At 40.3% G+C, this 23,867-nt stretch overlaps 3 protein-coding genes across 6 annotated transcripts; all 3 read right to left on the bottom strand.

The window, feature by feature from the left end:
• Positions 1 to 4: 4 nt before the first annotated feature.
• Positions 5 to 4,893, bottom strand: LOC147867478 (RNase P Rpr2/Rpp21 subunit domain protein). The gene is made up of 6 exons (XM_087315268.1): positions 4,545 to 4,893; positions 3,269 to 3,798; positions 1,638 to 3,156; positions 1,257 to 1,383; positions 971 to 1,163; positions 5 to 706 (listed from the first exon to the last, which is right to left on the bottom strand). Exons 1-6 carry the CDS (start codon positions 4,862 to 4,864, stop codon positions 342 to 344), a joined length of 3,054 nt encoding a protein of 1,017 aa, XP_087171394.1. The 5' UTR covers positions 4,865 to 4,893; the 3' UTR covers positions 5 to 341.
• A 1,950-nt stretch (positions 4,894 to 6,843) lies between these two features.
• Positions 6,844 to 15,989, bottom strand: LOC147867477 (dual specificity protein phosphatase family protein). 4 transcript variants are annotated; one of them, XM_087315267.1, is made up of 9 exons: positions 15,802 to 15,973; positions 11,118 to 11,294; positions 10,683 to 10,840; positions 9,805 to 10,616; positions 9,644 to 9,717; positions 9,347 to 9,493; positions 7,726 to 7,953; positions 7,450 to 7,607; positions 6,844 to 7,343 (listed from the first exon to the last, which is right to left on the bottom strand). In XM_087315267.1, the coding sequence occupies exons 1-9, from the start codon at positions 15,943 to 15,945 to the stop codon at positions 7,094 to 7,096; spliced, it is 2,148 nt and encodes a 715-aa protein (XP_087171393.1). In that variant the 5' UTR covers positions 15,946 to 15,973; the 3' UTR covers positions 6,844 to 7,093. The 4 variants fall into 4 exon arrangements, with proteins under 4 accessions (XP_087171393.1, XP_087171392.1, XP_087171390.1 ...); XM_087315266.1 differs by having other exon boundaries at positions 9,644 to 10,616; positions 11,118 to 11,298; positions 15,802 to 15,989; XM_087315264.1 differs by having other exon boundaries at positions 9,644 to 10,616.
• A 1,684-nt stretch (positions 15,990 to 17,673) lies between these two features.
• Positions 17,674 to 19,083, bottom strand: LOC147867476 (uncharacterized). Its single transcript, XM_087315262.1, has one exon. The coding sequence runs from the start codon at positions 19,017 to 19,019 to the stop codon at positions 18,051 to 18,053; it is 969 nt and encodes a 322-aa protein (XP_087171388.1). The 5' UTR covers positions 19,020 to 19,083; the 3' UTR covers positions 17,674 to 18,050.
• Positions 19,084 to 23,867: the final 4,784 nt, after the last annotated feature.

The following is a 23,867-nucleotide window of genomic DNA, read 5'->3' as shown; positions in this document are numbered from 1 at the left end:
TTACTGTCAAAAATCTGGGAGATAATAATCCAGTGACGACACTTTAACAAAAATCTGAGAGAACAGGTCTCTGCTCAGTTTTCACTCTCAAAAAACAAGACCAATAAAATAGTGTACTTCATTTTTGACACAAAAACTTTACCCTTTGGGGGCAAGCAAGTACCTACTCTGCCTCATACAAAATTTTCCAAAGTAATCTCTTCTGCTCAAAACGGAAAATCTGCAAAATGGAAATCTGCAAATCCACACCAGCTTATTTACGACCAACTTTATTCTTCAATGTACAAGTAGTGATGAACGTACCCGTTTGTCTTCTCCACACACCATTCTATTTTTGCTTCTCATATCATCCGACAGTGAAGCTTTCCATTAGTCTTCGACAAGCAGAACCAGTGGCGACCAATCTTTGTGAGATGTGGTTTCTTCTTATTTGGAAACCCAGATGGAGCCATAGAAACTATATTTTCACTATCCTTATCTGAGGGCACAGTGTAAGTCTCTACACTTTCTTTATTGTGTCTTTTCTGTCGCTTTGAAGGTCTGGTCACATTCATATTAGCACCATTCCTCTTTCTGGAGATTACATTCCTAGCTGCTTCAATTTGTAAGACATCCACATCATTTGTATGCAGTTGCTCCACATCATAGGCTGAACCATTGCGCCCATCTTTCATGGAAGGCAAACTTTCTTCCAATAGGCTGCCCCCTGTGCATTAAAGAGATTCAGTTGCTGTAAGAAAGGATTCATAATCAGCCATACCTAGAAACATAAAACACCATAACAGAAACATAAACACAATAAAAGAACACGGTCAATGGTGGCAGCTGTTGAGAAGACATTGACCTTCACTAATGGATGTATTTCAATCATCTTTCTCCATAGGATCCATTTTTAACAATACATCAAAAGGTTTTAGGGTTTCGGGTTTAGAAGCCCAATGAAATTGGTAAAACAATGAGAAGAAGATACCCAGTTTAGGAGGAGATTGATAAGCAAGTTTGTCTGTAAGCCAATTAAATGCCTTTGTCAACTCCAAAATTTGATCTGATTTTGCAGCACTAGCTTCAATAAGACCCTCTTTCAATGCCTCTTTTAGCTGATTTACTGCATTGGTTACCGTCAAGACTTGATCCGATAAGTGATGAATCTCATTCTGGAGATTCTGAGAAAACAGTAGAAATAAATTTAACCAGAAACATTATAACAATAGTTATAATTAAAGATACGATGCCAAACCGTGTACAATTTAACTCACTGGAATTTGTGAGAGTTTCTGATCAATGGAATGGTATTTTGCATCCAGAACTGATAGCTTATCCTCAATATCGCTGTGTTTTGAAGAAAACAAATTTTCTAATTTGAGTCTCCCTATATTCTGTTTCCTGCAGAGCTTGAAGATTAGTCTAAATACTGACATAATTATTATTCTGTCGTAGCTATATATTATAGGTCAATTAAACACAATTCACAGGGATATATATATATACAAACTTTTTAAATTTAAATCCAAACTACATGCAAAAAAGAGGAGAAGAATCAGAGCAAACATCATGTGAATGTCAATAATACTAACATCAAACATAACATTTAACTTCAAAAAAATTCTAATAGATCCAATGAAGTTTATAACACACACCTGACACTCTTCTGCAAGTCAACTAAAAGCTCTACATCTTGTTTCCTAGCAGCTAAGGTATTGTTAACCTTGTCTAATGTCTCCTCCAATTTTTGGAGAGATTTGTCTTGCAGGGCAGCAAAGAGTTTTGATTCTGTAAAAGACCTTGCATTCTCCTGACTTGACACTCCAGAAGGCTTGGAGCATACTAGACTTTGTGTTTCAAAATCCTTATTCACATCATCTTGGACGGAAGTCTGCATATCAACACCATTGGAAGTATCATTTACCCCTTCTCGTGCAGAAATTTTGGCAGGGATAGGGAAGGCGCTAAGTGTCCCCTTCAATGGATGAGTATCCACATTCTTTTCATATTTTGTAATGGGGTATTCAACAGTGACGTGGGCTCCTTGTGCAATGGGCTGTACTGCATGTCCTCTCTGAAGAACTTCACTATGTTCAACTCTGTCAGGAGACTTAACATGAAATTGAGATGCTTCGGCCATGGGATCAAGCACTCTTGAATATAGATGAGAATTAGCAATAACTTCATTAAGAACACCAGATGGGCCATTATCCTTTGATACATTATCTTGTCTAGAATGTTCCAAAACGTTAGAATCAACATGTGCCACTTCAGCTTCGGAAACCTTTATGGACGATGGTGATTCATTGGTATCTGTGGTCTCAGATTCAGCAAGAGTCCTATCTGCAGAAACATGTTCAACTCCTCTGATCCCTACTGTTGCAATGGGATCCTTAATCTGGGATACTAATTCCTCAATGATTTTGGGACATTTATCTTCGCAAGCAGACATACTATCAGTAGTTTGAAATCCAGTTGTTTCAACGTCCATGATCTCTTTTACATCTGCAGTATCATCGACCATTAAACCTGGTGTCTCTCTCTCGGCAATCTCTTCATCTCCATCATGCCTGGGGGAGTGATCATCTTCAACACGATATTCAGTTTCTTTAACAATGGGATCTACACCAGTTGTTACTTCAGCTAACAGCAGTTTCTCTTTGTCAGACTGCATGTTCCCTGGATTCAACATTTCTTGTGATTGTATAACAAGCTTTTCTCCATCAATATCTGAAGAAACAGCATGTTTCATTGTTGTATCATCATCATCCGCTGCCCTCATTGACGTAGTAAATTCCAAACTCGTAGGGATACAAATCAAATCCTTGCATAGTATATGGGACTCTTCATTTTCCTTGTTCTGTATTTCAGACAGAAGCAAATTCGAACTAGTTTGCCCAGACCTCTCTATCTCCATATCGTTTTCATGATCATCAGTTTTACCAGGAGATGGAGATCGTGATTTAGGAACCTTATTTCCATTGTTTCGAGACATAGAGAACTCATGCAAACGTTCATAATTGTGGTCAGCTTGTGTCTTTGGGATAGTAGATAAATGTAATTGCTCAGATTCTTTACCATAATGATCCTCTGTAGGTTTCATATCCACATCCCCTACAGTTTTATTAATAGCCGAAACTAAACCGGGTGCAGAGTTCCTTTCAACCAACTTATCTGCCAAGTCATTAAATGTCATTATTTTCCCGAAAGAATAGTATATTTGCTAAAGACCATAAATTCATATAAAACTACTTTTCCATACATGCTTGGAATACAATATGCTCACCTTCAATTAATAGCGGATGTGAGAAAGAACTCGGAGAAACCATTGACTTCGCTCTTCTTTTATCTGTGGAATTCTTTTGAAATGCACTTGGAGTTTTTCTTAGTTTCTCGATAGATACAGACTCCTTATTTGCCAAAGAACGAGAATCATTTGAAGATGCAGCCAAATCCTTTAGCGACAACCATCCTTTCCTCTTGAGTTTCTTTCCGATACTTCCAGGGGTTACTGGTGAAGAAGGAAATGCCTCAATACCTCCAACTTTCTTTGCTTGTGACAGAGCAGCCGGAGTGGGAACATTAACAACTTGAATCTCCTCAGTAAGTTTATTTTTACAAGCAACTAATTCAGACAGCTTCTCTTTTACATACGCTTTTTGGGTGCCTGGATTCAGATTTTCAAAAGAGCAATAATGACAGGAGTACACAATGCTGTTGAGATGTTGCCTGGCTCGTCGTCTGGAAGAAGATGGAGTTTTACGAGGTTTAACACGTACTGAGCAGTTGGATCCTACAAGAAGGATAGACTCACATCTGTCACAACGAGAAAACAAAGAAATCAAGACGTTTTACAAATAACAATAGCAAGAAATGGTGTAAAGAGTAAACAAGTTAAATGCATGGAAAAGGATTCACAATCTCATGATGAATTGAAACGAAAAAGGAAGCATGAGATGTGAAGGAATGCAAATCACAAAGGGCATTGCTAAAAAGCAAAGGATCCAACGGGAAAAGAAAAGACGCGTGAACAATAATAAATAAAAATAACAAGAAAAGGATGCAGAACAAGCATAATGAAAGAAACAAGGATTCTTCTACTATATATACCGATTCAGGAGTGAGGTAAAAACGATTAAACAGATGGCATGCGATCACAAGGCATTAAAAAGCTAGCAGAATGGCTTAACTAGTACGTGCAATAAATGCTGTAGGTGAAACGAGCTAAAAGTACATGGATCAATGTCTGACATCGTGAAAAAAAAAACCACATTTTACGATCTGATGCCCTGTTGAAAGAAAGAGGATAGATGCATCACAGCCGACGTGATGATCCGAGAAAAGGCACATCTTGCTCAGATGAAAGAAGCAGGGTGAAGAAGAAGAAGAAAGTAAGCAAAAAGAAAAGGATCTATCGCAGATACACTGGATAAAGGACAGATTTCACGAGATTTCAACGATGTACAGAAACCAAACAAAGAAATCAATGCAGAAGCGATGAAAACACAATGAAAGGCACGACTGAAAGGGAAAAAAAAAAAAGACGAGCAGGGCAGGCCTACCTTTCGCAGACGGTGTAAGGAGAAGGTGGGGGAGGGCAACCGAGAGACTGGCAGGAGGAAGCAAGGCGGGTGCCGAGGAAAGCGGCGAGGGGGGGCAGGAAGGAGGAGGCCCAGGCAGCGACGTCTTGGAGGTGATGGATATGCAGAGGAGCAGAAGCGGCTGCGCCTGAGCTCGTCTGGGATCGAAGGGGAGAGGGGCCAGGTCTGGTGCTTGCCCAACAAGGAGGGAAGGGAGCTGCAGGAGCTGAAGACGAAGACGAAGACGAAGACGAAGGGAGAGATGGCGATGGCGATGGCGATGGCGATGGCAATGGCACCATTGGCGGTTTCCTCAGCGGCGGGGGATTTATATATAGGTATGTATACTCTCTCTGAGTTGGGGGGGCAGGCAGAGTGAGAGGCGGTGATGAGAGAGAGAGAGAGAGAGACAGAGAAGGGTGCGCTCAATCGATCGCTGGGGTTTAGCGACGATTGCTTTCTGCTTTCTGCTTTCTGCTTTTCTGCTTTTCTGCTTTCGTCTTTCTGCTTTCTGCTTTTCCGCTCATTGCTGCCCGCTTTTGTTGGGGGTCCTTCTGTGTTGTTGTTGTTGTTGTTGTTGTTTTGTTTTTTTTTTGCCCTGAGCTAAGTATGTAGTCGGATACGGACTCCTTTTCACATGCACACATGCAAGCGGGTCTCGTGAAAAGAGTCGCTGGCAAGAGCTGAGAACCCTCCACGCGTGAAGTGTACCTTCATTTGCATTACATATGTAAATTTGTAATTAACACAATGCCCCCCTAAGCTCTCCAACTCTTACGAGAACACCCTCTTCCCTTTGTCACCACTAGGAAAGGGATTTTCTTGATCGCTACCTAACCCGACCAAGATGCTTAGACCTATGATGTAATGGCAAACTCCTTTCTTTATACCTAGTAAGAGGAAAGTGCCTAAAGAAGGCATTTCAAGACAAAAGTAGATTGGTTGTGAGTGCATAAACTACCTGATGGGATTCATCAAATAAATAGGGGTCGCAAGCTAGTCGAATGAAACCGGCCAATAGGTAGGCAATAGCCAAAGATTGGCAATATTGCCCTTGCTTGCTTGCTTTGATGAAGCTGCACAATTACATCGTGTGAATGAATTTATGAAATTGAAAGTGCCTCAAAGAAAGAGCTCCACTTCTAAGTGATCAAAAAACAAAAACCCCAAAATTTAGCCTATTGAACATTGCCCAATTATTTTAAGGATAGAACCAAGGCAAGAATTAGAACTTGACATAAAAAAGCTTATCGGTAAGTGGAAACTCTTCCTTTCTTTGTCTCTGAAGTTCAAAGTCTAATCAACATGAAGGCCACTTGGGCATCAAGATCATCATCTTGCAAATCTCCTCCTTCGAACCACAACTAGACATTCTACTATCAATTTTCATGCCATCCATCATTTACACAACGGAGGAATAGCATAAAATGCCAACAATGTGAGTCTAGTTATTGAATTAATTGTATTTTATATTTTGGGAATGTGGTGTAAGAAACCAACATAAGTGAAAATTCAAGCATTAGGGGATGCTCAATTTCATATGAAATGTGATAAATAGCGACTAATGGATTAGTGTTCTAAAATGATTGTCTTTATTGAAAGCTACATTATTTGTGTGTGCATGCACGGCTCTCTAGCCATTGGGTTGTGGAAGTCAAGTTTGTGAGACCACTTTGTAATGCGAAAGATTTCAAAGTTAAAAAAAGAATGTTTTTCATAAGGAACATAATGATAGACCCATTGCTTTCATTATAGATGCATGTTCAATAATATGATCCACAAAACCTATCACAATGGATTATCGATGTGCGAAATTTGTAACTATTTGATTTTGCACTGTTGACACGACTCTAGTACAAATATAGTAGTAAAGTAGTTGCCACCTTTTGGTTGAGTGCCATGCTACACTATTGTTTTCCAGTTTTTGAGTTCTATGATTTACCCAAAGTAATCAATAATGATTTCTTGGTGGTACTAGGTTCCCCTACCGCGTAATCATAGGTGTTAAGGATCACAGATTAGACTTAAATTTTAAAAAGTCACGAAGCGTCTTTCATTCTAGAATCTGCTGAAGGGTGCTATCAGTGCAAATTCATGTGATTTATACTAGAATTTATCTTTACGCAATTGAAGGCAACTTAAAACAATACAATTTATCATAAGTTTTTGGATTAAAATGCCCATCTTGACGACTTTCATTCTAGAATCTTCTGAAGGGTGCTATCAGTGCAAATTCATATGATTTATACTAGAATTTAGCTCTACGCAATTGAAGACAACCTAAAGCAATACAATTTATCATAAGTTTTTGGATTATAATGCCCATTATTACAGTGTATGTACTAAAACATCCACTATAGGCATAGTTTTGCTTCATATCACCTGACACTGACCTTTTCAGTTAACATTAATAAGATACCAGCATCTATGTTAACCCCTCACATCATAAAGAGGTTATGTTGTCGTACACCTCTCATCCTTGGAAAAATGGAAGTCTGAATGAACCTCGGAGCCCATCATATCTCCTATTATTAACCTCTTTTGGGGTCTATACCAAGATGCCTCTCCATGTGTTTCTGTAAAGATGAAACACTCAAACCAGTACCTTTCCCACAAATGTTGCAGATTTGCATCATAGGTTTTTTTCTCCGCCATTCCATTGATGTTTTACCGTGAATCTGCTTATCAAGCTCCATCAAAGCATGCATAAATGCATCATTTGGTTGAGTTCGACGATGCACGGCTTTGAGTTTCTCCCATGCCTGTGAAAGCTTCAGATTTCTACCACACAAAAGATACATGATACATGTATATCAGCATATGAATTCTCTTTTATATGATGAAGAATCTAAACATATAGAGTAGAACTTCATGTAGTTGTCCTTACTCATGTAGCATTAAGTAAGCGAGCACAATCGTAGCACTTCGGCTTCTCCCTTCAAAGCAATGTACAAGACATTTTCCACCCATCTTTTTAGAAACATCTATGAAGTCATTTGATTCGTTAAAGAAGCAGCTTATATCTGATGTTTCTTGGTCCAGTACCTGCAATCAATTTGGTTGTCTTTGTGACTTTTGTTAATGAATATATGAGCTCACATTCTTCACAAGGACAACCTTTATCTGATGTTATATAAAAGGATGAAGAAAATGTGGGTCATACATGAATTTCTTTGTAACAGAAGGTGAGGTTGAATTCCTCTCTGAAGCCTCGCAGTTCTGTTGGGCATAGAGACAGGACATGAGTGATTCCAATGTACTGTAACGTATGGAACGATTTTGCGGCAAGCGCCCCCCCTATGTACAAATGTTCTGTAACTTTTGACGGTCTCTGTGTATCGGCAGCTTGTGAGATGAGCGTTATTCTTTCAAGTACATGCTCTAACCGCACCTGATAAAATAATAAACATTGAGGAATGATATAAGGTAATTGTGAAGCATACAAAGCATTTGTCCCACTATGCAACATCTTGTCATTAATGTGATCAGACAAAAAATTGAGTGATTTGTGTTCCTGGCAGTATTGCTACTTACATCTACTAAAGTATCAATAAGGAGCTGCTTGTGATATTTTTGTATCATAGTTTGCATAGTAATTAATTATTTTCTATATTGGGAATTCATATTAATGAAATCTATGATATCAGACATGGAATCCTCATGATCATCACTCCAGCCCACGACCCCTATCCCTTGTTGCATCCTTGCAAAGCATCTCCTGCTTGATGAAGGATGTGACTCTTCAACAGAAAAGGAATTGGCGCCATTATAAATCATTAACAATTTTTCATGACGAGACCAAGATCATTTGGCCTTTCTACATCCACAGTCTCTATTGTAATATGAATGGCTTCAAGGCTCATCCATCTTATCAAATTCCTATGCACGTTGAATTGCATCGATATGACGCGACAAGTGCATATCAGGGTCACCATGCATCAATGTGCTTCAGATTACTGAAAAACATTTATCTTTTCATAATCTACATGTAGATAGAGCATGCAATAATGTTTCTTCAGTGTAACACTGCCTCCCTAAATAGCCACGCATTAAGAAGTTATTGGTAAATAAGTACTTGACAGTAAGTTTAGGGTTTAGGGTTTAATTTTGGATCAAGGCAATTGATGGTTCAAGACAATATTTCCATAATTGCTGGTAGTTGGACCTTTTAAAACTGCAGGTGGATTTTGTGTGATTGTTAAACGAGCAATTGTAGCTATGGATTCAGAATGTTCCCAAAACATCTCATGATATACACATTCATTGTTTGCATGGTAATCATGTTAATAGCCAAGACAAATAGGACCCCTTATCTATATTATGACCACTGAACAGTGTAGCACCTTATGGATAGACCTGAATTTCAATTTTAGCAATACTATCAAAATGAAAGTTCAGAATTCCTTTAGACCACTGTTAGTCCTTTAGAATCTGTATATCTAATGCAGTTTCGCCTATGGATCTTGGACTTCAACCTAGTATTCCCCCTCAAGAAAGTAAAGGATATGAGTGAAACAAATTGAAACAATCAGCTGGAAGAAATTCAAGAACAGTCAGACCCCTTTGCTAAGCTTGCTTGTTATACTTGCTTGTCATCATACAAATAATTATCATGGTTAGCAACCTCAGCACCATGAGATATTCGACCAGAAAGACAAGTCTTATTGGTAGTTAAAGTAGCCAAAAATAATTTGTATGAGTAAAAAAATTCAACTTTTCAAATAAACTAGTGGCCAAGATTTCATTGTTAAATACTGTAAATACGGAATAGGAGGGAGAAGTACCTGAAATTCATAGTTGCGGAAAATGCTGTGGCTGGTTCCACCTTCAAGAAATCCAGTAACAAAACCATGATCTTGACAAAATTGGCGTCCTTCCGAGTCCAATAGCTCATTCCAATGCTTTAACTCTTCATTGAGCTTGGGATCAAACTGTGATTTGCTTCCACAAGTTAATCATGCAATGAGTTAAAATAGAGGATATATGTCCATGATGTGTAGGGGGAAGGTGTTTGATACACATCCATGTATGTATATCTGTTAAAATACTAACCCATGCATGATATTGCTTAAAATACTAACCTTGGCAGTTTTACTCACATTCTTCAACCTTTTGGTCAGCTGTTTTCTTAACTGAGGACTTTCATGTGGGCCACCTTTATGACACTGATGTTCAGTAAACAATCCATTTCCTATTACATTTTCATAGGAATGATCTTGCATTTTAACTTCTTCACAACTACCTTTCTCTGTAGGAAGGAGACGAGTATGAGACATGGGAGATCCATCATTCTGTGGGATGCCCTCTGGTACAGGTGAATTGTTTTTATTCTCACTTTCTGATGGGAATATCATGGCAATTGACTGGAAGAATTTCTGCAATACAATTTGTAACATTTTCGACAATTTCAGGAGAAATACATAGAGATTCTGCATGTCTCTGATACCTCTTCTAAGCCCCTTTTGGAAAGTCTTGACAACCTCCATCTGACTGATAGTAAAGGGTGCTATACCTTCAAGGCCAATATTTCCACCAGAGATGTCATGAAGTATTCTTGCAGCATAATCCGTGTCATTAAGAATCAACTCAATAACTTTTGGATAGCATATTCTGTCATTTGCACGTTTTCCTGCTGGAGGTCGGCGCGGAACTCCTGAATCAATTGTAACAAGGAAAGCTCTCTCATTTTCTGATGTTTGCACATCCTTCACTGGACCCATGAGCAAACTTGGCTGCCATTGCATACCATCTAGACTATCTACAGATGGGAATTTTCTGTCGCCTAGCTTAATGCTTTCTCTTTTATCATTTGACACATGCGTAAGCTCATTCGGAGACCACCCAAAATGTTTATGCCGAAGTGGTGATTCTTCTGTGAATAATAGATTATCAGGGTTTCCACGCCATCCAAGCACTGAGCATGAAAGGCGGTCTTCATTCCGAAGAACTAAATCAAGGAGGAATACTCTACCTAGTGCTGCGGCTGTGTTTTCAGCTGCAACTTGTGTACTGAAAGCATGCTGACAATCAATAAGGGGTGATCCTTTTACATACCTGTTATTCCCACAAAGAGTTGATCATTTGTTTATATGCTTAACACCATGAGACAAGTATACATACCCCATTAGTAGTGTGCATTGGCTCAGACGTAATGTTTCAAGTAATTCCATACATGTTTCCTGGTTATTATCTCCATTGGATTTTGCCATATCCAGACATCTCTCGACTGCTTTCTGGATCTGCTCCCACTCTTTACTACCTTTGTGAATCACCCTAGACTGATCAAAACCAAACTTGTATGTTAGAATAAACGCATTATATAATCGCCCTTGTACATGTTTATAGATGAACTAGATCCTTCATAAAATAGAAGCACATTACATGGAATGCATATGAAAAACCAAACTTTGCATAATGCAAAGATCTCATACTTTTCAATAAATTGAATTTGGACCATATGTATATGTCTAAAGACTTACTGCCGTCTGTCAGTGGAAGAGATCCTACTCCAATTAATACAAGGAAGTCATAGTAGTTCATTGAAGAAATCTATACCTGTGGGCAAAGAACTCCCAAATGTTTTGCTAGCTCATTGCCAAATCGCTCTGATTGTGTGACGAGACTCGATGGAGTGAACTTCAAAACTGCTGTGGCCTCTGTCTCTCTTGTATCATGGATGACATTGTGTCTGAATATTGCAAAATAGACTACTCCACCAGAGTTAACATTGACCTGGCTATAAAAACCAGGTATCACATAATGCTGTTTACTGACCATTATGTGTAAAGAGTAGAACTTAGCACAAACTAGTAAGCATCTATGTCTTTTCATAGCTCATCCTGCATCGAATATGGAAACAAGTGTTGTTGAACAAGAACACTATGATCTAGGATGTGCCAAATGTTAAGGCAATAGTATATGTAAATAATGCAAGTTGTGTGGGCGTTCACATCCAAATTTCAACAATGCAAGTCATGGCTGGGACAACTTCCATGAGATCAATCCATTAAATTAAGGATTACAAAATCTTGCCTCCATCGATTTCATATCATCTTCTAAAGTCTTGTTGCTTGTTGCATGTTCACTATGGTACAAGGATATAAGATTTTCCTAGGTAAACTCGGTTGAGTTTATATCAATCTTCACAGCATTTCTTAGTCTCTCCTTAAGGCTCAATGTATGAAATTCCTGGCACTTTGTGCTACGATCGTCGCTCATGCTGAAGAAGTAGAAAACAAACTTATAAAAACATATTTTTTCACTAAAAATGGCACGTTTTTCAGTGAAAATCAGATTCAATCTAGGGGTTATGACCTTATAGAAGCTACATCAGATTTAGATTCATTTGCAGTGCTGTTTTGAACATGCACTGAATCAAGATTTGATGTTTTCATATAGCGGCGCCTGATTGAAACCAGCCACGTTTTTAGCTTGATTGAAAGGAGAGCATCTGAAATCCCTGACCAATGCAGTGCCTGTCATATAATCTTAGATTAGTCTACGCTTAAGATTCTAGACTGCTAACAATATAGCTGAAATGGTATGAATGATGCATTTATAAAGTTGTTAGCAAGAAGTTTCTTCGAATATGAGAGTAAAAATATCACAACCTGATACGAACAACTGTCGGATTGGTGGATATTACCATCTTTGTGTGGAATAAAAACAGAGATTACATTAGAATATAGAAATTGTCTAAGTTTCCATAACAATATGGAAACCTGTATAAAAGTTGATCATATTTCTAGTGATCATGAATTATACAGGGATGGTACCATGCTTTTTCCATATAATTTCTTTGAAAAGGTCCTCAAAAAATTCAATAGCATGTGAATAAAACACTCCACAAAAGACCATGTCGTTTCCCTCACAATTACAATGGAAGAGGCTCAACTCTAGAGAGATTATTTATTGTTGTTTTGTGGATTTCAAAAAAAACTTTCAATACGAAACAGCTTTGTGTGCAAATTCTAGGGTAAAGCAAGGGTGATCTCTCTCTCTCTCTCTCTCTCTGGACCGACCTTTGCTAGAGATCTTTCGAAGACAAAAGATACAATATATCTAACTTGAGAATCTGACATTCGCCGAAAACCAGATTCCCTCATCTCTTTTAATCTTATATGCTTTTATTTTTACGGAGCATTACTTACCCTTTTTTTTGTTGTTGTTGTTCCCAAAGACGAGACAACACTTAAGATGCAATCTCTTGTTTGGTCTCATAGGCCATTTTGGCCTCTTAAGAGACGTTAATATATCTTTCTTTCTCTCTCTCTCTCTCATGATGCATCACTCCTCTGTAAATAAGCCCTTTTTGCAACGCCAATGTATCATGACATGCTTCACATGTTGCACCTAACTACAAAACCATATTCTTCGTAGAACTAGGAAACTATACACATTGATACATGTTAGAACCCATCCCGTTGTTTGCCATTCGAACCATTGCTTCCATGCCACATAGCTCACATGCATTGTGATGTGAGACAGGGTGTTGGGGCACAAGTGATGAGAGTGGTCGACTGTGCACACTTTGCCCTAAACAAGTTCAAGAGTCTGAGTATCACACTTTAATACAATGCTTTGCCTATGATCATATTCGACAATGCTTTCCACACAACTTTGACCAAGCCCAATCCTTGCACGAATTTCTCTCACAACCACAATGTCCACTCTCGATTGCAACATCCATTGGTAATGTTCTTGAACATCAAGAGTTGCTACTCACTTTCACATGATCACATGAAATGTAATATTTTTGGTCTCGTAGGTCATTTTGACCTCCGAAGACGATAATAAAATCTCTCTCTCTACTTTGTCAATGCTAGAGCACTTCCAAGATCTATTAGGCAAGCAGCTATTGGCCATCCAGTGGAAATGTGTATTATCCAGCCAATGGTATTTTGATACCGAGTGTGTGAGTAACATCCTTCACGTATCAATAATAAGTGTGTGTTAAGTGATAGCCTCCTACAGATACTTTAGCCATCTGGTTGGATGATGACCTCTTTTGATCACTGAACCCATGACAGATAAAAGTGGCACAAAGATAGAAACCTTTGTGACCAACCTTAGGCATGTATTTGATTATGTGATTTCAGTATGCACTAGCATGGTGCTCTTCTCACAGGTTGTCAACAGTCTGCAATGCTTCTTTTGCATTGTTCAGGATTTTAACCATGCCTAACTTATAAGGATGATTCTATCAAATCTATGATCTCTTTCAAATACTCAGGCAATGGTGGTCCTGCCTATAATGATTGGGGCACATGCACAAAACATTGCCTGAAAGCTGATTAGGCGAGTTACCACATCTTTGGATGCAAATGCAATCTTGATAACCTTAAGAGAGGGCAAACAAAGATTACATGTTTCAATTCATCAGTAATCCAACTGCTGCTATATGGAGTGGAGCTTCCTATATCCCCTTCCTGATGGAAGATCGAGAAGGTAAAAAAGATGATTCTATGATGCCACATTAGAACCAAGAAGACAATGCCATACCCAGTGATGCTCTCAAAACAGGGGTGAGACTCCAACAATTAGTAAGTCTAATGAGTGCCCACAAATATCCAGATGATATAGAATATCTACATAGCCTACCAATCCAAGTTTGGGATGCTAGCAGGAAAGCACATACAATAAAATAAAATAAAAGGTCCCTCTTCTAGTTGGGCACATGGGACACATGGTTGAAGAGATTGAGTGTGGCAACACTAAAGCTACACACCAATGATATACTCACAACAGTCATTGAATCATGCCTTATTCAAATGGAGTGAGGATGCCAAGATGTTGACACATAAGCGCAAACGTTGGGAAATTACAATCCTACTATAAACCCAACATGTTGAGCTTCTACTGGGAAACCACAAGATCCACCCATTCACATCTTCTCACCCCCATGCCATTTATTGTGAGAGGGAAACCACTCTCCTCCATGCTCCTCATGGTCTTGAAATAAAGAATGGAGCTTGGAGAGAACTATCTCCACACTCTTCCCAAATTATGAGTTTGACAATACGGAGGTTATCACACTATAATGTGATGTATTCACATCAGTCTGACAACATGTCCCACAATCAAGTGTTGCAGGCACCATCCTCACATATCTTCTCCAAGTTGGACCCACTAAGTCATGCATCTTACGCAGATGTATATTCTCTACTTATGTATAGGAGTAATCATAAAATATACACGAGCCATGTGTCACACCTTGGCACGGCAGAGGAGACTGTCTTGCAATTCTTTTTTGGGTCCCATAGATCATGTTTCTGGCCTTCCAAGGAAATGACAAATATCACTACTTGATAAGGAAATTTATTTAGTGATATCCAATGCCCAAGCCCACATCCAGACACTCACGTCCAAGAGAGTGAGATGCGCCATCACATTGATGTGCATTCTCCCTCATCCTCACTAAACCCTAAATTTGTAAAGAACTCAAGAAGACATCAACCGAAAAGAGGGAAAATGGTAAATTCTCACGCAAGCCTAGCAATCACTCGAGAGTTCCGATTTCACAAACCTACTTGAATTATGATACCAGGAAAATGCTTTGGAAACTTGTTGTGCATCACAAACTTTTTATATTCTCTTTCGGTCCCAATGGATCAATTTGACCTCCAAGGAAAATGAATATTCATCCATCTATACAATTGTGGGCTCTATCTTAGAGATTGGAAAAAAATTTGGCACATTTCCTATGCATTGGATTTACTACCGGGAAAACTGAAATATGTTGTAGATAAACTAGTGCGTTGACAAATTTCCATACCAATTGGATGTGTTCAGAGAAAATATGTAAGATTAAGTACTATTGTGCACACTTAAATCAAGGATACTTTGATAAATACATACCAGCCGAGTTCCAGACTTATGTGAAATGGGCAAATGCAGGTAGAAGGGCCATATCTCTTATTCATTCGTAAAACAGGATCACAAACTATACATTGAGATAAGAACATGGACACATGTCGATAATATCAAACTATTACGACAGCTATGCAACATGAATATGATGGAGACAGAAGTGTGATATGAATATGATGGAGACAGAAGTGTGATATGAATATGATCGAGACAGAAGAACCTCTCCAACATACATTAATAGAGTCACATATTTTGTATATCTGATTGGTTCGATCATAGGCATGCATGGCCTCTCTCAAGTTGAAAATATTGGGATCTCTCCCTCTCTCTCTCTCTCTCGCTCTCTGATGATAAAGGGTCGGGAGCTTACGGATGGAAAGAGTGCAGAGGAAATATTGACTCCTGCCTCGTCCGATGCTTCTTCCAAGGCGCGCAGCAGCTCATCGTCCATCGCCTCGCTTTCCTGTTGCATTACTGGGTCGATCGAATCGACAGTACTCTCGTTAGCACTCATTCTCTCTGTTCTGTTCGATTCTGAAGGTTTTCCTTTTGTGGTTGGTCTCATTCATAACAATATGGACATACCTACCTTACTCAAAAGTGTAGGTACCAGCCCCATGGGGGCCCGGGGGGACACACACACACCGTAGTGCTCTGTTCTGAAATAAACCAACGATTTCGTTACCAAAAATATGTAGAGTCGTGCGAAGATGCAGATGCAGAGAGACAATTGTGGTGCACCCTCATGGCCGATTTACTTCAAACCTACCCAAACAAGAGAGACAATTGTGGTGCACCCTCGTGGCCGATTTACTTGAAACCTACCAAAACAATCAACTGATTAACTTGCTCCATTCCCGTCTTTTTCATCTCTTCGTCAAGTACCTTAATTGATAGAATGCTTTGATTGTTTAATAGACAGTACAACCATGTACATTATCAGGTCTGATTGTGGAGAAGGATTTTAGATTTGTTCATTGGAAAGTTTGATATCACACATAGCTACACCACAAAATGGTCGAATGGTGCATGTGGTGTATCATCACAAACTCCCATAGAATGATGTCATAAAATTTGTTCAATGAAGAGCATATTTTTTATTCGTTTGATGGGATCATAAGGAGTTCCTTGGCCAATTAGGTCTTGCTATGGTCTATGATCCAACAATTTCTTGTAAAATAAAGTTGATGGCATTTCACATTGTTCATAAGAACATTGTCCATTGACTATGCCTCTTGGCTTGATCTTAGGGCCTACTATGGGCCAAGCAACTAAGAAGAAGTGTAGAGAAAGAGAGTTGTTGAAGCTATCATATTGGAAGACCAAACAACTCAAATAACTTGACCAGCTACAATGTTGTAGTTTTACTCTTGACCAAACTTGTAACCCACATCAGCAAACTCATTCTCAATATTGTCGTTTTCTTGAGGCGAAAGTCCATTAAATTGATGAAGACAATACATATATTGCTTGAGAATTCCATTTATAGCTCTATGCAACGATATACTAGATGTGAGCACATTCTTGAACTTTACTATTAATTTTGGGATAGATCTATTATTTCGTTGATACTTCTTTTAAAGTTAAGAGTTGTGAACTCTTTTCAAAGGTACGTCACATTTAATTAGATTATCATGGTAAAAGCCTTGTGCACATTTTATTGGTTAGAAAAATGTCCAAATTTTTGTTATGGTTTACCATATTTGTTTTCTAGGTTCATTTCCAAAGTAAAGAATTCCTAACCTTTACAAAATTGAAGAATTCCGAATCTCTACAATATTCATTTTCATCTGCTAATTGATTGTGTATTTCCATGCCAAGGAAAAGACCCAACATACACATGTATTCTGTGTTGTGTTAACCAATCGTGTACCATAGGCTCCAATGTCAAAGAAGCAATTAAAGACAACCCCAAGCATGGAGGAGGCGACAAAATGCTTCCTTGTGAAACACCTCAAGTGACATTATAAATAAGTCACCTAATGACAAACACGATAATGGCACTAATCACACATCCTTGGGAGAAAACCTAAGGCAGCCTCGTAAAAAGTCGGGTAATGACAACCATGGTCATGAAACTGTTAGTACTATCTTGTCCACGCCCGCCCATTCCCTAACATTAGATCCAAACGACTTGCTTACACATCATGTCTTAAAAATCATGGTGAATAAGCGTAACAATATTTTGCTAACGAATTTGATCAAACAAGCTTTTCTATAAAATCAACTTGTATCCAGCATATAACACAATCCAGTACATGTTTATTGATATTTCTGTTGATGTTACAAATGGTAAGCATATATGAACAATTTTTATGTGAATGTGACAAGAAAGAGCCCCCGGGGGGAGCATTTATGCGGTGCCTTCTGTTGCCTTTCATCCAAGAAAGAAGGAGACGATACATACATAAGAGGGGCCAATTTGCATCACAACAAACTTAATAATGGAGCTCCAAAACTGAGAAATACACGTATATTCTTGTTTCCTTTGTTAGGTGGATTTCCAATCTAAGCACCTGGTTCAAATTCAAGATACCACATGGGACTTAGCTTTTAGGATCACAAAGGGGCATTGGTGGGGATTAATGACAATCAAAGAACATGAAACAAATAAACAAATTATGGGGAGGGGGGCTCTGCCAGCGAGGTGTCGGGGGGTGGCAAGGGGATGTAGACCATAGAAGGCGAGAGATGTTGCACCGTGAGCCCAAAAGAGAGTGCCAAGCTAAGCAATGGGGCAATGCCACTGCCTTCTTCGTTCATCCGATCGGCCACCTGGCCACCGCCCACATCTCCGAACTCGTCCCAACATGTGTCTTGATCGGTATATGCGGCACTCAGCCACACGCGGACATTCATCACTTGGGCCCTCGATGTCACATCCAGATGTGTTAGAATATCTCTAGAATCCTTGAGACCATCCATGGCTGCATCCAAAACCTCCACGCAATCTTGAAGAACCGCAATCTCCCCGCTTGACCCATTCCTCGCCTGGAAAAGATCATTGGCTAACACATAGGTTCTATTCACGACGTCCATTGCCTCTGTCACAACATAGGCCGACAGATCTGGCAGGGACACCGTCTCAGCGTTGGATCTAGGGTAAGAATCTAGGGTTTTAATGCAGAAAGCCGAGTCTTGGGTGGTGTTACATAGAGCTGTTAACGAAAGAACAACATTCGCTGACGACGAAGGCGGTGGTGAAAGTGGGACAGAGGAGTACGGCGACGGCGGCGGCGATGCTTCTATAGGAGATGGATTGGGGCTGAGTTGAGGGTTAGGGTTAGGGTTAGGGTTAGTGCTAGCGTTTTGCACAGAGGTTGTGGAGTTTGTTAACACATGGATTGCAAAGAGGAGGAGCACACAAGTACCTGCGATGGTTCCTGCCACACAAGCGACCATAGAACCAGTACAGCGACCATTAAAGCAAGAGGAGGAGGAATTAACATAATGCTTCTGTTGTGGATTCTCGACCTCAAAGCTTCCATCTTCTATATCAGTGGATCGGACCTTAGAATACTCGACCGAAGAAGCAGGCAGACGAGAAGAAGACAGGGGAGATGGAGGAGAAGAAGGAAGAGGAGACATCTGTGCTATGTCTGTCTGCCTTTCTTCAGAAGAAGCTTTCTTTCTCCCTCAATTCATATATGTCTTTCTTTTTAACCCTTCGCCCTCTTTTTTCCTTTTTCTTTTTCTTTTCCGTAAATCAATGTTTATTATTAAAACAAGATGACAATACAACCCTTGCTATCTTCACTAGATCATGAATACTGATAATGCAAGGGAAACCCTCTCAAGCGTTGCAAAACTATACTTCTAACTCCTCTTGGGACAACATCCCCAAACAACATAGTTGCAAAAATTGCCACGTTAACTTCATTTCCATCCTACGGAGTTGTTGTGTTACCCCATACGGAGTTGTTGTGTTACCCCATGAAGGCCATTAGACAATAACCCATTTCTCATGGTCCAATTAAACCACATCCCCCAATACCTATGGTAGTCAAACACGACCTTATACGATGGTGCTAGCATGCACGCCTTTATCGTCGTTAATAAAAACCCAGTTAAAAGGTGACAGAATATTGCCTGTTATCGATGCCCAAATTTGTGATATAACAACCTAAATGGCTTTCGCAACCAGACATGTAATGAACCTATGTCTGGCATCTTCCTCAACCACCGTGCGAAAAAAACATGTCCCATTTGAAATATTTCTACGTTTTAAGGCCATCGCCAAAGGCAACCCACCAACAATCACACGCCAAAGAAACACCTTAGCACGGAATGGAAGATGAGACTGTCATCCTGCATCCAAAACTCTACGCCACCACTTTACATGTCGAGTAATGTACCATGTGTCTAAAACCTTAGTTGCTAACAAGCTCTATCGTCAACCAACTTATGGTATACATCATTAGTGTTCACCACAAAAATTGATTGTCCAATACCAAATGACCAATCTTTCCATGGGTTCTCAACCGCCAACTTTGGAAGCGGGAAAACTAATCTAGACAATGCCAATATTGATTACCAAATATACCCATATCCACGTGGTATATGAAACTTATTTCTAGCTGTTCAAAAGGCCATCATTTTCCTACATGACTCTAATATACCATCTTCCACCGTTACCAAGCCCAGCATGGCCATTCGATTAAACTGTGTATTTAGGCCTTCTTTTCCATCCCAATGTATTATTCTTGAAGATGCCAACACATCAATTGCCAAGGAATTAATATTTTTCTACACTCAAGGGGGCTCCAATGAAATAATTTCAAGCATCGTTGTCAAGAAAGCACTAATTGTTGGACCATAATATATTCTGAACATTTAAATGCATGGGTACTATTAACAACATGCCACCACAATGTTGTAATTCTAGTTTTCCCATGGTATATACCAACCTTTTCCACAAAATAACGAATTATTTCTACCCAAGGTTGGGTACCTATGCACATACCTTTCAACAGATTGAATCTTTGAGCTGCCATATGATCCTCCAAATTTAGTAATGTAACTCCCCCTAACCGTTTTGGAGTACAAATATTGTTCCATGATACCCAACTCATACCCAGTTTTGATTCTTTCTTCCACAATGTATATTTAAGTGAACGAGCTAATTGATCAAGTGATTTCTTTGTCCAAGGTAATAATGACAAAAAATAAGAAATCATTGGAATCTTTATAGCTTGTACCACTTTGAGACGAGTACTAAACGACCATGCTTGAGACTTCCAATACATAAATTTGTCTAAAATGGTCCCCAATATCCAATTCAAACTTTAAGACGTTGAGATATCAACACCAATAGGGTAACCTAAGTGCCAATACACATTGCCTTGATCCAATATTTGGCCACACCATCCAAGATCAACCAAATCACTCTTAGTGCATCTAATGAGCATCGACTTTCGCATATTTATATGTAATCCTAACGCCAATGCAAACACATTCCACACCTCCATGGCTTTTGCTATATTATCAGGTACCACTTTAAGAGATAAGAACGAATCATCGGCCAATGCCTAAGCTATCAATTGTTTCCCTGATGGTAGAGCTAGTTCAACTATTTCCCCACATGTTGCTAACTCATGCATCTTCACCAAAATCGGGTGTGTAGCAATTGCAAATAATAATGGACTCAATGGGCATCCTTGTTTAAGTGATATTGCCAATGGTATTGCCTTAGTTACTCCACCATTTAACATATTGTGTGACACTGCACCTAATCCCACCAACAACGGGATGCGAGACATCCTTTCTCCAAAACCCAAAGGTTGAATGATCCAACCTCCTAGTCCAAAACCACAATGGTTCCCACCTGACTCACACAACGATCTGGCGTCGAAAGGCATGACACATTTGGTGAACCTGACGTGAAAGCGGGTGGCAAGGAAATGGAAAATCGACAAGAGGCTAACAATATGATGACAATGTTTGAGCAGATGCTACAAGAACAACGCCCGATGTCGGAGATTGCGGTGGCGGCAGAGCGGCTCGTGCAACAGAACGGGCAATTCAACGGGAAGGATGTGTCACGTTATTTGTGGGACTACAAGGCAGAGATGCTACGGTGCGGAATATCGAAAGGATTGCAAGTGACATCCTTCAATCGAGTGGCTACGGATGGGATTCAAGGGTGTATCCATGGGATACAACAACAAAATCCGACGTGGGAAGCGTTTGAAGAAGCGTTGAAGACCATGTTCGCTATCGAGGACTCTTCCAAGGCAACGTGGAGGGGATTCGAAGATTGGGTGGAAACGCCGGACAAGGGGCTGAAGGTCCTTGTGAATGGAAACGTGCGGAGATAGAACTAGCTCAACTGGATAGCAATAGAGAATAAGATGAAGGTTTAATGGAGAAGCTTAATACACAGAGAGTATACGCGAAAGAGAGAGAGAGAGAGAGAGAGAGAAAGAAAGAGCAGAACATAAACTCAATTCAAAATATTACTCTAAAAACTCTGTGTACATACAACGTGCTAAACAACTTTATTTATACAAGTCCATAAAGGACTGACAGGTACTTCAATATTCCTACGTGCGACTAACACTAACTATGAGACAATGATTACCTAATAGTCTAGGCTACTACTAGGCTTTCGATTACCACTCTGATCCGTCTCGCTCACCGGCTCACAGATCTGTCTCAGGCTTATTCAGCCGATCCGGATCCGGTTGAGCTTGCCGCTCAACACTCCCCCTCAAGCTCAACTTGAGGTCGGATCGTGGTGTTAGTGTCCATGGCAGTCGGTTCTTCTACGCAGCTCCTTTTGGCGTTGCTCCACCTAGCTTGCGCTCCTCGTTCGGTCTGGTCCTGTTTGCCACGACCCTTCTGGTTCTACGCACCTCGACATCCTTGGTCGGCTTGTCTGCTCAACAGGCCCATTTCAGCTCCCTCGTAGCTACGACTCCGGTGCTTGTGGACCCATTGGTTCCTTCGTGTTGGCGTCGACTTCCGCTGCGTCCGTGTCCGTTTGGCCTTTAGTTGATTCGGCTTCTCCGAATCTTGAACCGAATCGGTTTCCTTCGATTCATTCCAACTCTTGTCCGAATTGGTCGCTCTTGATTCGTTCCGGCTCTTGTTCGAATTGGTGTTCTCCAACTTGTCTTTCAGTTTCAGGCCCTTCACCATATCAAACCATGTCCAAGTCTTGGCCTTCTCCTTCCGTTCAACTCTTTCCTTCTTGACTCTGTCGCCGCCGCCGCTTGTTCCGACTTGTTCGGATGTGCTGACTTCCTTCGTCGACTTAGTTTCCTTTTTCCCTTTGTCTCCCCCTTTGTTGGTTCTTTCTTCCTCTCCGGCTCCTTGTCCGATGCCATCTGTTCCCTTTCCTTTTCTCCCCCCTCAAGTGCGGCATGTCGAGATGTTGAACACTAAGCATTTCGGTGAAGTGCTGCAACTTGTCCAATCCGAGTGGTTTGGTGAAGATATCGGCAACTTGCCGATCCGTCTGAACATACTGAAGTTCAACTTCACCGCTCAAAACCCGCTCACGCACAAAGTGATAGTAGACTTCTATGTGCTTCGTTTGAGCATGGATCATGGGGTTCTTGGCGAGTTGAATACTGCTCATGTTGTCTCAGTAGATCAAGATCAGGGTCGGTACCTCAATCCACAGGTCTTGTAGCAGTCGTCGAAGATGGCTTCATAGGTGGCATTGGTAGTGCCCCAGTACTCAGCCTCAGTGCTCGACAAATCCACTATTGGTTGCTTTTTGCTGCTCCACACAACAATCACGCTACCTAGAGAGAACATGTAATCGGAGGTGGATCGGCGATCCGATGCATCACCAGCCCAATCGGCATCGGTATATCCGACTAGCTTCCCAGCTATACCGTGTCGGTATAACAATCCCCGATCCTTTGTGCCGCTAACATACCAGAGTATCCGGTGTGCGCACTGAAGGTGCTCGACGGTCGGCTTCTACATGAACTAGCTGATGACTCCGACCGGATAACTGATGTTGGGTCGAGTGATTGTGAAGTATATCAGGCTTCCGACAATTTGTCGGAACCGTTTCTCATTGCAGGCCGGTCTAGAGTTAGGATGGAACCCCTGGTTCCGATCCAAGGGCGTGGAGACAGGTCGGCATTCCGTCATGTTGAACTTGTACAACATATTCAACACATAGTGTCGTTGTGAGAGCAATATGTTATCCATAGGTCAGAAATATAAATTAGTTAAATGTAATACACCGGTAGCTAAGGCGGATAGGTAAGGAAGGTAGAGTTAGGAAAACACCAGGTTTCGAGCCTCACAGTCAGCTGACTGCTCGGCTCTATATGAAGAAAAAGTATATAAACCGAGGTCTGCGTACCTCGGCAAAGGGGAGAGATACCTAGATCATATTGAGCGAGAGTAATATCATAGGATCAAGCTCTGTAAATACTGTTTCCGGCTAAGGCCGAGTACTGTAATCACTGTAAA

This window comes from Azolla caroliniana, unplaced genomic scaffold (genome assembly GCF_043228905.1).
Source record: "Azolla caroliniana isolate FFs.n. ecotype wild unplaced genomic scaffold, voAzoCaro1.0.p SCAF_2, whole genome shotgun sequence".
NCBI lineage: Eukaryota > Viridiplantae > Streptophyta > Polypodiopsida > Salviniales > Salviniaceae > Azolla > Azolla caroliniana.
This window is presented reverse-complemented; position numbering and strand designations above follow the sequence as displayed.

Bases quoted from the DNA above. Each gene is read 5' to 3' on its own strand.
- LOC147867478 (XM_087315268.1), bottom strand. From the start codon at position 4,864: ATGGTGCCATTGCCATCGCCATCGCCATCGCCATCGCCATCTCTCCCT. The intron at 1,164-1,256 runs GTGAGTTAAATT...CTGTTTTCTCAG, and splicing joins AGAAACTCTCACAAATTCCA to AATCTCCAGAATGAGATTCA. The intron at 707-970 runs GTATCTTCTTCT...TTTAATGCACAG, and splicing joins TCAATCTCCTCCTAAACTGG to GGGGCAGCCTATTGGAAGAA.
- LOC147867477 (XM_087315264.1), bottom strand. From the start codon at position 15,945: ATGAGTGCTAACGAGAGTACTGTCGATTCGATCGACCCAGTAATGCAA. The intron at 11,295-15,801 runs GTAAGCTCCCGA...TTTTATAGCCAG, and splicing joins CCTCTGCACTCTTTCCATCC to GTCAATGTTAACTCTGGTGG. The intron at 9,494-9,643 runs GTTAGTATTTTA...AGCAAATCACAG, and splicing joins ATGTGAGTAAAACTGCCAAG to TTTGATCCCAAGCTCAATGA.
- LOC147867476 (XM_087315262.1), bottom strand. From the start codon at position 19,019: ATGTCTCCTCTTCCTTCTTCTCCTCCATCTCCCCTGTCTTCTTCTCGT.